The sequence below is a fragment of the Aulonocara sp. 'chitande type north' Nkhata Bay genome, linkage group LG7 (genome assembly GCF_057382095.1).
Source record: "Aulonocara sp. 'chitande type north' Nkhata Bay isolate Kocher_YH1m ecotype deep benthic linkage group LG7, A_spYH_male_GT1.1, whole genome shotgun sequence".
In the NCBI taxonomy this organism is placed as follows: Eukaryota; Metazoa; Chordata; class Actinopteri; order Cichliformes; family Cichlidae; genus Aulonocara; species Aulonocara sp. 'chitande type north' Nkhata Bay.
The window spans coordinates 28,065,796-28,081,752 of record NC_141350.1 but is presented as its reverse complement, the minus strand read 5'-3'; the positions used below and the strand labels follow the sequence as shown (position 1 = coordinate 28,081,752).

General features: G+C 44.1%; 2 protein-coding genes across 2 annotated transcripts in view; one reads left to right on the top strand and one right to left on the bottom strand.

Annotated features, from left to right (window-relative positions):
- The window catches only part of cadps2 (Ca++-dependent secretion activator 2), a 191,475-nt gene that overhangs the window by 23,700 nt on the left and 151,818 nt on the right, over positions 1-15,957 (top strand). The window contains exon 3 of the mRNA XM_086299782.1: positions 13,152-13,484. Within this exon, the coding sequence (XP_086155908.1) occupies positions 13,152-13,484 (333 nt within the window). The remainder of the gene's footprint in view (positions 1-13,151; positions 13,485-15,957) is intronic.
- LOC147325324 (uncharacterized) lies at positions 1,693-3,642 on the bottom strand. The gene is made up of 2 exons (XM_086302440.1): positions 2,713-3,642; positions 1,693-2,256 (listed from the first exon to the last, which is right to left on the bottom strand). Exons 1-2 carry the CDS (start codon positions 3,623-3,625, stop codon positions 1,742-1,744), a joined length of 1,428 nt encoding a protein of 475 aa, XP_086158566.1. The 5' UTR covers positions 3,626-3,642; the 3' UTR covers positions 1,693-1,741.

The window sequence follows — 15,957 nt, the reverse complement described above, 5'->3', positions numbered from 1 at the left end:
GAGCCTCAGTACATTGTAATGAACATAATTAATCCTATCTACATTCTTGTTTGGAGTCACTGGAAAGAAAGCAGAAATTATTGGAATATTTTCAAACCCGGCTGCTATTTGGTCAATAAGTTTAAATTCATTTGGAACCCCCCTGGGCACTCCAATGGAGTCGATCCAGGTGGGGGAATTCATTCTAGGGTCATAAACATTTGTGTCTTGTATTCCTCTCTTTCTCAAAATGTGTCTTTTGCGCTTGGCTGCCAAAGTGCGCGTATTGTGTGAGGGAATTGATTTTACCTTATTTCCGATTAGCATAAGTGGCGCTCCTAGTCTCACCATCGCGCACGTCCCCACGCTCCCAAGAGGAACACGTACCAGTAGAGTCCTGTGCCCGCAATAGTAATACAGCCCGCTCCTAGCCCAAGTCCCAATTAGGGTGGCTGCATCACTCACATTGTTGGTGGTCCTCCCAATCTGGGTGACCGAACACCAACTGGGGTCAATTTCCCCCAACCGATATTTAACTTTATCTGTGGTAAACTTAAAGCACGTATAATTATCTTTCCGGGGCATAAACGGCCCTACTTGCGTGAGCTTGCCAATAGGGGGAAATAGACTGGACAACACAGTGCAGTTCCCCGTATTCACAGCTCCTCTAGTTATTTGCAACATACAATTATAGCCCCACTGATCCTCTGGATGCAGAGGTGCAGGCTCTATAAATAAACGCGGCCTTGCTGAAGCGCAGGCTACACAATTAGCCACTTTTTGTTCTCTAGCATTTTGGGCTATCCAGTCCAGCCAGATGTTACTGTCACTGAACCCGGTAGCGCGTTCAATCAAATCCTGAGGTTTCAGGGTGGTGTAGTCCACCGACACTACTCGCCTCTCCCTTGGTTCGTGCTCCTCTGGTGTAGCTTCCGATGACCCGCTCCCCTCCTGCCCTGTAAAAGATGCAACAGAGCTGGTGGGAGTAGAAATCACACAAGTTGTTATGTCTTCTCTACCTGACGGTACGCGATTAGTTTTTTCTAGGAAATTAACTTTAATTAACCCTTTTGGATCAACCCCCGCTATTTCCACCCCCAAAATTAAATACATAGATTGTTTGCGATCCCAATTCCCCAATGATAAAGTTAACGCGTTTACAGAGGGGCTAAAATCCCTCTGTAGTTTAAGCCCGTTTTCTGATCCTGATTCTAACGGTTCCCAATTTTGCCCAGTGTAACCCCTTACCTGGTCCCAATTACGGCACCAGCTGTCATACGGACGATTTCCCCTCTCGCAGTGCGTACTCACTGAATAATCCCAACAGACCCACACATTGTATCCCCTCCAAGCACTGCCGACGTCCCTGCAATTAACAACATCACACAGATCAAACGTAAAGGAAGTTGTGGAGCCAATAACATAATCTAATTCTAAACCACCATATGTGCTGAGACACTCATCCTTTTTACCAGAGACCTCGCGCTTCACTCTTGCCCGCAACCTTAAATCACTATGGACCACGCGTGATGTACTTGGTGTATCAAACAACGCCGGACTGGCATGGCCTCCGTGCTCAGACTGGTTTCCCTGGTCGGTCTGCAACAAACAAATCAAAAAACAAATAGCCATGATTAGCAACATAGTTAACATCAAACTCAAAATAATTTTAAACATTGTGATGGCATGGTGGTATGTGAATGTTATGGTGTAGTAAAAAGTTCAAAGCCCTTTATCAGAGCCTCTCTCTTGTTTTAGGTGTTCAGTGTGGTACCGCTCCTTTTCGTTGGCGCGGCGATCTCCTCCTTGGCTGCTCTTCTTTCTTCGACCTTCCGGGTAGACTACCGGTCGGTCCGTTGCACAGGTGTGAGGGATTATTGTGCCGCTCAATTTCACCTGCGTCGGGTTGAGATTGATCCTTCCCCACCAAGCCCTCGTGCGCAGCTGCGCACTGCGTCCAGTGATACCAGGTGTCGCCTTTCCCCTTCAGTTGGACCGCTGTCGCCGTCCGAGCCGATACCTCATATGGACCAGTCCAGCGGGGCTCCTTCCACTTTCGTTTGATGACTCTCAGCCACACTGTTTTCGCGTCCGGGACCTCTCCTTCTCCTGTGGGCCCTTTCCAAGCCGCCTGTTTCGTGAAACTGGACACTAGCGCCTTTAGCTCGTTCCAGTAGTCTGCGTGGGACCGGTTCCCCTTTTTGTCCCGTTCACCCGAGCCCACCGTCCAAGGTGCCGGAAACTGTCTCCCGGTTTGCAGCTCGTACGGTGTAAAACCTGTGGATTGATTAACAGAACATCTTATGGTCATCAACGCAACCGGCAGGGCTGCGACCCAATTTAGCCCTGTTTGCGCGCAGATTTTTGCCAATTTGTTTTTCAAATTTAGGTTCATTCTTTCTACTTTCCCCTGAGACTGAGGATGATAGACCGTTCCAAATTTATGCTGGACGCCCAACATTTTTTCTACTTTTTCCAAATCTTGATTTTTAAAATGGGTTCCATTATCTGATCTAATTCTTTTCGGGAACCCATGACGGGGAATGTAATGATTGATTAAACACTTAATGACAGTCTTAGCATCCTCCTTTTTTGTAGCCCAGGCCTCTGGCCAGCCGGTCAAAGCGTCAACACACACTAGCAAATATCTTACACCGCCCGGCCCGGAATCAATCATATCAGTGAAATCAATAACAATCTCCTCTCCCGGCCTCTCAGGGGGCCGAAACTTACCCACTTCCGGTTTTACTGCTGGCTTAGGATTGTGTGCCCCACAGATTAAGCACATCCTGGCCTTCTCCCTTATCATTCCTCGCAGCTCAGGATGCCACCAATGACACAAATTTCTTTCCATCTGGGCTCTCCCCACGTGGGCAAGTCCGTGGGCTTCATCCACCTTCTGTTCTGCCATTTTGGCTGTCAGCACGGGGCGCCCATCTGGCCCCCTCCACAAATGTCCATCCTGCCAGGCTCCTTTGTTTTTCCACACCCCCTTTTCCTCTGGGGATGCCTCCTCCTGGGCCCGTTTAACTTCCTCAATCAGGTCAACAGGTATCTCTTCTTCTGATGTTACCTGTATCATTTGTCTCTGTCCTTTGTAGCCTGCGGCCTCCTTTGCGGCTTCATCTGCTCTCTGGTTTCCTTTTTCCACCATACTGGTTCCTTGGGAGTGAGCTTTGCATTTTATAATGCTCACCTCCTCTGGGTCAGCCAAGGCCTTTTCCAGTTCCTCCATTTCATGTTTGTGGGAAATAGGTGCATTGGTTGCTGTTCTGAATCCTGCTCTTTTCCACTGAGGCAGCTCCACATGCGCTGCTCCAAACGCATATGCCGAATCGGTGTAGATGTTCACTCTCCTGTTCTTGGCTAGTCTCAAAGCTCGAGCTAAGGCTATCACTTCAGCTCTCTGGGCCGACTGCTTTCCCTCAATCCTTCCTGACTCTCTGACCTGATAATCTCCTTCTACTCTGCAGACCACCGCATACCCTGCTTTCAGTCCTCCTTCGTCTCGGTGGCAACATCCATCGGTGAACCAGTCCTCAGCTCCCGGTATGGGTTCGGCCTTCAGGTCCTCTCTAATCTTTTCCTCGATCTGTGCTCTTTTGGCGCAGTCATGTGGTTCCCCTACACCCATTAAATCTGCCATGTTAATTCCTTCATGTGTGAATGTCAAATTTGGGGCCTCTAAGACTTTGCTCAGTCTCTGTTGTGCCCGTGGTGACATACAAAATGCTTGTGAATTTACGTATGCCACTATGCTATGTGTAGTGAGTATTTTTAGTGGGTGTTCTCTCACTACATGTGCTGTTTTTTGGATAATTCTAGCGACCCCTGCTGCATGTTGTATACATGTAGGATGCTTTGCTTCTGTTGGATGTAGTTTTACACTAACATACATGAGCACTTCTCTACCCCCCCCTTTTTTCTGAAAATAAAGTTAACGCGTTTACACTGACTAAATACTTTTTTGCCCCACTGTAGGTTGCCATATAAACAATGGAGACACACTGTAAACAACAATGTAAAAAACAACAAGTCCTACTGTATAAATGCTGCATTAAACATGAAAGTTTTATACAATGTCACAAAACTAGGCAGCTGGGCAACTTTCCTAAGCACAACAATAATGCATCTCTGCGATGCTAATTGATACATCCTTCTTCAAATGTGGCCAAAAAAATGACGCAAAACTCAGTCATATGTCTTCCGCACACCCAAGTGCCCTGACCTATCATGAGCTAGGTTCAACACCTGACCACGATACTTTGATGGAATTACTACCTGGAACACTGGATCCCCCCCAAAGTCCTCCCCATGGGGCACCCACTTCCTCACCAGAACACCATCCTGCAAAAAATAGCCAGCCACACTTTTCACCTCCAGAGCTGACAACACAGACTCCAACTGCCATTCCAAGGATGGGTCAGCCCTCTGCGCACTCATCAACTCACTGCGGGGCACATCCAGAGGCGAAGCTGGCAAAGTCAGTAAAACAGGTTCATCCTTAACAGCGGCTTCTGTACACTCACCTTTACTTATTGCCCGTGTAACAGCACAGGCCGGGTAAGAGAAGTGACGACTGCTGGCACTATCCAACCGATCTAACCTGGAAGGCGAATCCGTAACTACTAGTGCTGAGGACACCTTTCCCCACACCTGACCTCCGGCCAAATCATTACCTAGAATGATATCCACCCCTTCCACTGGCAATGCAGGCCTAACCCCCACTAAAACCTCACCAATTCGCCCTCAGTGTTCAACCTATGCACCGAAACCGGAACCACCATTATCCCCATTCCTCGCATAAGGATCTTATCCCCAGTAGCTGTCTCATCTGAAAGTGGGAGAATGGACCCCACAGCATAAGAGTTGACAGCGCCAGTGTCTCTCAAGATCCTAACTGAGACTTACGGTGTGTTCACACCGAACGCGATGGGCGCGTGAAAAAAGCCCCAAACGCCCCTAACTTGACGCGTGCACATTCGCACCTCTACGCGTGTCCAAGAAAAATCCATCGCGCCCCAAAATATCATATTTTAACGCGCGTGAACCGGAAATGTGGGAGGGATGTGGGAGGAAGTTTTGCAAGACCGGTATCTTTGCAAGATGGCAGCTGTCGAGCTAGCGCTTGAAGAGAGAGTCTCCCTTCTCTATTTACTGTGGAGAGCAGAGTAGCGGCGTAAAGGACATCCTTGCCGTACCTGGGTCCATCAGGTCCTCCAGAGGCGTGAGCAGTTTGGTGAGTTTCACCACTTGCTCCAGGAGCTGCGCCTGGATGACGGCCGATTCCAGCGCTATCACCGTCATTCACTCGGCCAGTTTGAGGACCTGCTGTCCCGCGTCGGTCCCAGAATCGCCCGCCTAGACACCGACTACAGGCGCTCAATCCCATCTGCAGAGCGCCTGTCCGTCTGCCTGAGGTTAGTAAAAGTGTTTAATACGTAGTCCTTTATTGATACCTGTGCTAATATATGCTAAACCATCCATTTATACACTGCTAACATGGATGTGCTATGCTAACAGTGAATGCTCTCGGTGTTTGCTGATATCAAACTGTAGCATTAGGACCACTGAGTTAACCTTTGTAGTGATACTCACTCCTTTTTATTTAGACCTGGTTTAATTCTGGGATAGTTGAATATTTGTATATAATCCCTGCAGCTGTCAGACTCTATAACAGGGGTCACCAGCCTTTATTAAAACAGAGTTAGATAAAACTGTGAACAGTTTGGTTCATCTCTAGTTACATGGTTCTATCTTGATAAGCTGTCTTATCACAGATTAATTTTTCAAAAATATTAATGATTTAAGCAAGGAAAGGGCTACATGTCAACACACAACTCTTTATTTCTATTAATGTCTTACTTCATTCCTACCTGATTGACATGTTTAGGAATTATGAGTGATTGGCTCACTGTAGTTGCGAAAGTTGCTACCAATCAAATTATAATATGTTAAAGTTAAAACAAAACACAACTGTTTTAGATATTATCTAATATACATTTTGTAATTATCCTTATAATTACAAAATGTTTTATGTAAGATTTAAGTTTTGTGATTAAATCTGACATCACCAAAGTATTTTGGAATTTGAATAATGTATTTTGTAACTGCAGTACACATAATACTGATTTTGAACAATTTTGTCCAGGTTCCTTGTCACCGGGGACTCCTTCAGGACCATCGCGTTCAGTTTCAGAGTCGGTGTGTCCACGGTGAGCCAGATCACCCCCCAGGCAGCGACGGCCATCTGGGACTGTCTAGTGGACGACTTCATGGCTGTGCCTTCACCTGGAGACTGGCGGTCCATCACAGAGGGATTCCAGGAGCGCTGGAACTTTCCTCTGTGCTGTGCAGCTCTGGATGGGAAGCACGTCCAGACAAAGGCACCCCATATATCATATAGGAGACACACACATTGATATACACTAAATATTTATTTCATTTCTTTTTTGTGGTGCCCAAATTTATGCACCTGCTTGATTTTGTTTAAATAATTATTGCACACTTTTTGTAAATCCAGTAAACTTCTTTTCACTTCTCAAATATCACTGTGTGAGTCTCCTGTATGATATATTTAACTGACATTTTTTTATTGTAACAACCAACGATTTATACAGGAAAATAATGTCTATTAACAAGGTTGCCCAAACTTCTACATCCCACTGTATTAGTATATTTTGTCATTAGTATAATATGAAATAAATTCTACATGTGTCAAGTCGTGTGCCAACATTTGCTGTGTAGTAGAACTGAGACATTAGTCATTATAAAAATTTATTTGAAATAATGTTAAAATTCTCACACAGAAATACATTAAACATAAATATATAAAATATAAGTATTTACAGAGAGACGGGAATAAAAAGGACCAGCTGCTCTCCAGAGCAGGAACCAGGCTGAGGAGGAAATGCTCCATTGGAGACTGGTGTGGCCTCTTCTGGGACTCCAGGATGGCCAGCTCCACCGCCGATGGACCGTCCTGGGACCCGTCCCTCATCTGCCTCGGAGCCGTCCTCCCCTGTGGGCCTGTAAAACAGCACAAAACACAAAGAAATGAGAAGGCTGCTACTAGATTTTAATTTCAACATTGAAAAAAACAAACAAACTAAAAACAGGATATAATCAGATTGGTTGTAGATATTTAGTAAAGGTCATCACAGGCAATCCCACCGACTAAAAAGGTATCAGTGCTTGCTGTACATATCTGTGGGTGCAGCAGCAGGAGCTCAGGGACTGGGGATGCTCTGCTGCAGAATCAGTTGGTTCTATCAATACAGTATTAAATGTTAACAGGTTGAATATAATAATCATAGAGTAGACAGTGGTCCCTCATTTATTGCAGCAGGGGTTCTCAGAATAACTAGCCCCTGGCCACGCACTTTATACACTGTTTTCCACACACACATGAACATTGGTCACAGTTCTCACAATTGATTCTCAAAGTGCAAACCTTTGTAGATTGCAAAACGTAAACGTATTATTATGCCGTGTTTTGTCTTCATCTGCCTGCCACTTTCGTGCGCCTTTTTCCCTCGCGGTGCAGGTGTCTATTTCCGAATGAGGCTCATAGTTATGGGTGTTTTTGTGCTGTTTTTTCTATTGGACGTGATGGTTATCAAAACCAAACATGATAAATTTGGCAAGCGCAGGAGATTTGTCAATCAGGCTGCAGAATGCAATGCTGTCCGGTGCAAAAAAGAGAAAATGAAAATTAAGAAAAAAGAGGCAGTGACGGATGAACAGCGGGACCACTGTGTGCTGCTTATTAATAAACAATAAAATATATTCTTAAATGACAACATGCCTAAAAGCAGAACGGTATTTGTATGTCAGTGGGAAAATAGCGGTGGCTTGCTAGCTTTTGTGCGGCTTCCCCGGGTCAGTGAAAACTTTAGAGAAAACTTGAGAAAAATGAATGAACTTACCAGGTTGCCCGATCTCTTTACATATCTTCCTCCAAGCTCGGTCCTTTATATTCCTGTCTCGGTACAGAAAGCAGCTGGTGTCGTACGGCTCCGGGTTGTTTGCTACGGCATTGATTAGCCTTCCTTCTATTGAAGAATAAAGGGCTTTGGCTGGATCTGCCCCTTTGAACTAGGTAACAGCCACGTCACCAGGCTCCTGATTGGTTGACGCGGCGCGATTTGACGCTGGAGTTCAGATTTTTCCAACTCGAGCGGGGGACGCGAAACGCGTGTATGCACAAAATGCAACACATAAACTCACGCGCGTGTTTTTTTTCGCGAGTCAAACGCCTGAAACGCGCTACACTCACGCGCGTTTCAGGCGTTTTGGCGTTTTCGCGACGCAAATCTGCTTCCGAATTTTCGCGGGAGCCGCAATCGCGGGTCATCGCGCCTTTCCATTGACTTTACATGTAAGCCTGACGCTCTGCCTGCCTCTATCGCGTTCGGTGTGAACACACCGTTACGTGTGCCCCCCAGGCAGGGTAACAAACCCACCCCAGACAGGCATCAAAGACTTCCTAGGCCCGTCAAACATGTCACATTCCTTGTACTCACCATACCCCCTGTCCAAACCCAAAGGAACAGGAAGGCTTGCAGCTAGGGCAATAGGATTCCCCTGTTTACCCCCCCCTCCCCAGAGCGGTCTCTTGCCAGGAGGATGGGACGATTCACCTTCCAATGACCAGACTCCTGACAATAATTACACACATCCCTGCCTGTTCCAGAATGATTAAATCACACAAGCCTTCAAAATTATTGACCCCGGAAGCCACACACCAGCGGTTAAAATGGTTCGTTATCTCCCTCACAAACTCCAAATGTGACCGAGCAACCTTCTTCTCCGGTTTCCTAAACCGTTGACGATAAGCTTCAGGGACCAACTCATACGCCTTCAACACAGCACAGTCCTTAACAGACTTGTACGTCAAACCATCACTGCCCAATGATGCATATGCCTCTTGCGCCCTCCCACACAACACACACTGCAAAAGCAGAATCCGTTCAGAATCTGACCACTTTCCTGCCTCTGCGACACGTTCAAACAAAGAAAAAGAAAAAACATCAGGGTCTTCCTCATTAAACTTAGGTAAGAGACGCAAATTGCTCACCATATCAGGAGATGACAAAGATGAACGCCCCTCATCCAACAAGACGTCCCCTGAAAGCTTACCCTCTTTAACCAAAGTTAAACGAGTATTCTGCAAATCTGTCTTTGCCTGCTCAGTCTCCCGTCGCAACCTTTCAATCTCCACCTGCTTGTCAGCCTCCAGTTTGTGTTTTTCCATGTCCATCTTCTGTTTCTCCAGCTCCAACTCTTGCTTTTCCTTTTCAAAAGAAATTTGCAATGACATCAGCTCCTTTTGCTGCTCAAAAGTCAAGTTTCCCGGAAAAACTCCCAATGGCACAGTTACTGGCTGACCAGTTTTCTGTTGCCCAGCCACCAAAACACCCTTTTCAACTAACTGCAACTTAACCGCAGATTTCACAGTATCTTTGCGACGTTTATCCCCAAGCCCACTCAAATCAAGATCATACTCATCTGCAACCTTCAACAGCTGGTCCTTAGTGCAGCGATCCAGGAAATCCTCACAAGGTGCAGCAACAAACTCCTCTATACCTGCCATGATGCTGCAAGGCTCAAAGAGTGCAGCAAAGGAAAGAGGAGGAAGAGAAAAAAAACAGCAGAAAACAAACAAGCAAAAAAACAGTGGTTCCCCAGGTCAAATCGTGCCCCGAAAGACAAACATCTCTCGCTAAAGTGGAAATCTCCCCCTTACTAACCTGCCTACCCCAACTTGCCTACACCATAACCCTAGTCTTCATGCAGATTAGCGGCAGGCTCTTTAAACACTCAACCCAGTAACCTGGTTAGGCCCCCAGCAAGCTGGGTACTCACCTGACAGCCCTGGAAGTGTCCCCGAGACGAATGCTCTAACCGCACACCACACAAAAAAAAAACAAACCAAAAAAACAAACCGAGTCCAAAAGGAACACGCTGCTGCACCTACAAAGGGAGACTCCACAAAACACTTACCACCCCAGAGAACCCTGCAATCACTGCTAAGAAGTCACACCTACTTGATGCCACATGAACCTGAGGCACCACACAAATCAAGCAACAAACCCACCATACTGAGACCAGATCCACATAACCAAAACCAAATCAGCAACCATCAAATCAAACCCAAATGGACGAGCCCCCACTTGTCACGAACCGGGCCGTACGGTCATGACAAAGAAAACCCCAGACGTGGTTAGGAATGTATTCCAAGCTGCTTTATTCTTTTAAAACAAATAAAACAGAAAAGAAACCCTACTGTCAAAAACAAACAGTGGTGTGTGTAATCAGTACCATCAGTAGTGTGTGAAGGAATGGATGAGTGGAAGATGATGCATGTAATAGTGTCAAAAGCAAAAACCAAACCTAACGCAGCCAGAGTCCAACCTGGTGTCTCAGAGCCAACTAAAACTATGCCCTAAAGGCTTTTTTTATATAGAGTCCTGGTACACTGGCCCAGGTGTTGCCAGTGTCACTGATTGTAAACGGGAACTCCACCTCTCCAATGCCTGCTAACAAGACACACATGAGCCAAAAGGAAGGCAGGGTGCAGTGGGTCATCACACTAATATAGAAATCAAATAACGGGCAATAAGACCTAAAGCAGTATGCTAAAATAAACTTCCATACAAATCACAAATGTATGCAAAGTACCGAAAATGATAATGACATGTTGACAACTGAAAATACAGGCACCAGTAACATGAGGAGGACTTGGACAGCTGAGAAGTCGAGGACATTGAAAAGTCTCTTGACTTCCTAATGGATGAAATCTTTACTCTCAATGTGCAACAGAAAATCATCACTGACAGTGTGGAGGAGGTAAAGCTCCTCCACATGCCAAATGCAGAGAAAGAGCATCATTGGATATCAGCATTAACGGGACCTCAGTTTGGTGTTTCACAAAGCTGCTGATTTCAGACCTGCAGAGCTTCTGTTTTAAACACTGAATGTAGTCAGCTCCATGAAGAGGACATGAGATTTTCTCTGACACAATTTAAACCTGATACAGGTCAAAGGTCATCACTTTTATGTTGAACTAAAAACTTTAATCTACAATTCTTCCAAACTGTGTTTTGCTAGTAGTGTAGAGCATAATATATATTTACACATATAACTTTCTACAGGAATGAGTACAAATTATATGTAAAGCAAGTCTCCATCACAGTGTTGATGAAATGCTGGGTTTATCCATTTTCGGGGGCAGGCCTATGGTGGAGCTTTTAAGATTTCCCTGTGAGGGAGCTGCTGGCGAAGATGAGTCCTTGATCCCTGCGATGAGCTTCAGCTTCAGTGTTCCTGATGTTTCTAAAATGATGCCTCTCTCAGTGGGTCAATAGAACATCTGGCACAGGACAGCTGTGATGAAAGAAAGGAAGTTTCTTTTAGATGCATTTTAGATGCATCCTTGTTCCAAAAATGAATGACTTGTTACTAATCAATCAATCAATCAATTTATTTATAAGCACGTGTTTAAAAAAAACAAAACAACAAAAGCAAACAAAAAAAAAAAACAGCACAGGTTGACCAAAGTGCTGTACAAAGTAGAACACACACACACCAACTAACCACGGGTTGACATAGTGTTTTTTTTTTTATTTGTTAATGTGGTGGATTTTTCCACTAGCAAGGTGAGCGCTGTGTTTAGAAAGTCCAATATTTATCACGTGTTCCTGCAGTAAATGTGACAACAGTACTTGCGAAAAATTATGTTGGAAATTCTTTTTTAGAACTCGAGTTTTTGTTGGCCTGTCAACACAATTTAAAAACTGGTATAGAGTTTGAAGTTTGCACTTTTAACGCAAATTAAAACTTTGGTCTCGGCGAGGCGCCGTCTGCTGATACGTCATCTTAAGTCTTGACAGTGTCGTTTTGATGCATTTGTCTTTAAAGACAAATGACTGGTCTAAAAAAAAAGTTATAGATTTAACACTATGTGAAGTTGGATTGAAGAAATAAAGTTTAAAGTTATAGCTTTCAGAGAATCTGTAGTGTCATCCTGTGCGAATACTAAATGACCTCACTAGGTTTGTTGGTCTGCTGTTGGTTGGTTTGGTTGCTGCTAACAGACTAATAGGCTTTGTATGTTTCTTACATAGCATGATCAGAAATCTTGATATCCATCAGCATGTCTGTAGGGAAATAGATGTATGTGATGGACAAAAACAGAGAAGGAGAAAACGACAAGAGCTGCTATACTTTTTGGAAACCTTATTTCCTTGTTTTTATTGAGAAATTCTTACCTCACTGATACTGATTCATATCAGTGGTGGTCAGAGGGCCCAGTGGCGCCAGTGTCCGGCAGCCTCGCCTCTGTCAGTGCGCCCCAGGGTGGCTGTGGCTACAATGTAGCTTGCCATCACCAGTGTGTGAATGTGTGTGTGAATGGGTGGATGACTGGATGTGTAAAGCGCTTTGGGGTCCTTAGGGACTAGTAAAAGCGCTATATAAATACAGGCCATTTACCATACTAGAAGTGAGAAAAAGTGAAATCCAAATATAAAGTGAAGGAACCTATACTAAGGAGTTGGGTTTTTTTTTTTTGTTTGTTTGTTTTTTCAACATCCTGGACATCAGCACAAAGAACTGACCCTTGTGCTTTGGTAAGAAACCTGTTCATGTTTGTGGTAAACTGTTTGGATATGCTTGAGAATAGACAGACTGTTTAATTGCATAAAACTGCTGATTGGATCTCGTGGACATATGCTCTGTCAGCTGCTTGCCCTGGTTGGTTTGTCCAACTGACCAGGAGAAGTCCAACACAGAGGGACGGTGTTTATTTATTTATTTTTGCTCGTCCACTGAAACGCCAGTGCACCTGGCTCAAACAGGCTCTCCTCCACATGGTCCTTTATAAAGTGCTGTACAAATCCCAATATTTTAGCTAACAGGTGGATGTTCAGGTTTCAGTGCAGTTAGCCCACAATGACCAAGCTAAGGAGACAGAGAGCCCACTGCTAAGTCCAGCATTTGAAATCTTGGGCTTCAACTCTCATGTAAAATCTTTGGCTTGTTCCTGTTTCTTTTATTTAATGAATATTTCTGAATTGCAACATATGCTCTCCTCTGCTGAACTAGAAAAAATTATTCATGCATTTGTGTAATCGCGTTTAGATTATTGTAATGCCGTCTTTCCTTTGCAGGGCTTCCTAAAGAGTGAGCGTATTTCCCGGATGGTTCAGAGCGGTGGCTGTTCAGCTAATGACTTTCGTGAGGTTTTCAAGAAAAACATTGAGCGCCGTGTCCGCAGCCTTCCTGAGATCGATGGGCTGAGCAAAGAGACTGTGCTCAGTTCCTGGATTGCAAAGTATGATGCTATCTACAGAGGGGATGAGGACCTGTGGCGCCAACCACAGAGGGCACACCTAAGTGCTGTTTCAGAGCTCATCCTTAGTAAAGAGCAACTCTACGAGATGTTCCAGCAGATCCTCAATATCCGCAAGTTTGAGCACCAGCTGTTGTACAATGCCTGCCAGGTGAGCTGCTTGAGGGTGACCGTTACAGCCAGACACACAAACTGAATGCATAATAGTGAATACTTCAACGTCCATTGCTTAAATGTAAAGAGAAATCCTGTCTTCTTTTCTAATTATTTGCTAGACCTGCTTGATAGAAAATACTGAAATCAGTGGAAAGCCCCTAACCAACTTCTCTCAACAGTACATTTTTTTTTCTTCTGTGTGTCTTTTTTATAACACTTCTCAGTCCCTTTCAGATCAGGGTTTTTCTCCCTTTTACTTGTTTTGGCTGAAGGAGCAGCACCACCATGTTTTCCATTTCATATATTCTTCTAATTTCTATTCAGAATTTAAACATATTCCACGAGAATCAGAATATTATTCTGTTGTACAAATTGTTGTGTCCATACTTTAAATAATTTCTCACGTCAGTATGTTTTGTCCCAGCATCATTGCTAAAACCAGAAATATTGTGCATATGTTATTTGCACTTAAAGCTGGGGATGTGTTTGTCTTTATATTGGAAAAAAATAATCAGGCGTTAAACTGGAATTCAGCAGGTGTGGGGAAACCTAGAATCAGTTATACTGGCTCACTGTGGGGTAAAGAGTCAAAACTCACTATCTTTACTCTTATATTCATGGTGTGATCAGCTGACCTGTGCTGCTGTCTTTATACCACAGTATGTACTTCACCTATGTAAATGTAGAATTCTGTGAATTAATCTAAGCACTTTAAATCCAAACTCGTCCCTGCTACACTTGATGTAACCTAACTTTGACCATAAACACCACGGCCTCTGTGCAGCAATCCAACACAGTCCGTTACTGTAAGTTCACCACAGTATGGCAAGCAGTGTTGGTCAAGTTACTTGAAAAAAGTAATCAGTAACTAATTCCTGATTACTTCCCCCAAAAAGTAATCCTGTTACTTTACTGATTACTTATTTTCAAAAGTAATTAATTACTTAGTTACTTAGTTACTTTTTAAAAACACGATTTACAACCTGAATAGGTGATAAAGTGATAGATCTTTCAGCCCAATTCTACTTTTTCTGCATAATCCATCATACAAAATGTAATAAAATGGAAAAGTCTTTTTTTAAAACTTGTTTTATCAGTTTTAATCTTTTAACTTTATGCATCAAGCAAAAATTTAATTATATGCACCATTCTCTGACTGGAAGAAATTAGTTTAATATTTAAACCTATTTTCTGCACATTCCAGCACATGAAATAAAATATTTGTGTTTACACTCAGTCTTTCAAATAGATGCAAGTAAAACACAGCAGAAAATAAATAAAGTCAAAGACTAGCGGTCCTTTTGCTCTATTTTCACCTGTAAAGCAGGAGTGGGGTAGGCGGAGGTTTACCCTGGTGCAGGTGTGCCGCGACGGTCAGTTGAAGAATCCGCGAGTTTCTCTGTGAGTTTCCCATTACCTCGTTGCCCACTCGGTGCTTGTTTGGAAGTTTAGGGGGTTTTTTTGCTGTAAAAAGAAGTTTTCTTCCCACGCACAACGGACACTAATGTTTTTGTCACTTTTTATGGAATCAAACTCAAAGTAAGGTCAGTGCTTCCACGCTTTAAACGCTGCACGCTCATACTCTCTCCCGCACTCGATATATTATCCATTGTTGATCTGCACACAGCGGTTGTCACTAACGGCGCACTCGCTTACGTCACTGTCATGAGACATTCTCGCAGAAAATCATGGTTTTAGTAACGCAGTAACGCAGCGTTCCTACGGGAAAGTAACAGTAATCTAATTACCGATTTTGAAATAGTAATCCCTTACTTTACTCGTTACTTAAAAAAAATAATCGGATTACAGTAACGCGTTAGAGCCCATCTCTGATGGCAAGCAAACCAGTTTATCCTGCACTAAGCTGCAGGATAAACAGAACAAAAATGCCGTTCCAGATCTTTTTGGCCCTGTTTAACCCCTGGGTATCAGAATCAGAATCAGAAAGGGTTTTATTGCCAAATGTTGAGCAGGTTTACAACATTAGGAAATTGCTGCGGTGCTTCAGTGCAAACATACTGTCATAAATTACGCTTAAATAGACATGAAAAATAAATAAATAAATAAATAAAAATAAGAATAAGAATTAAAAGTGCTAAGTAGATAGATATATACATGATATATACATGAGTGCAGGTGGTGATCAGTGCCAAACATGGAATGATGCAGTGAACACAGCGTAGGGTCATGTGTTAGTGGTGGGAACAGTCATACGGTTATTGTTCATGTGTCCAACAGCAGAGGGGAAGAAACTGTTCTTATGGCGAGAGGTTCTGGTGCGAATGGACCGGAGCCTCCTGCCTGAGGGGAGCAGGTCAAACAGACTGTGTCCAGGGTGAGAAGGGTCAGCTGAGATCCGAGCTGCACGCCCCAGTGTCCTGGAGGTGTACAGGTCCTGCAGAGATGGGAGTCTGCAGCCAATCACCTTCTCAGCAGAGCGCACAACACGCTGCAGTCTCTGTTTGTCC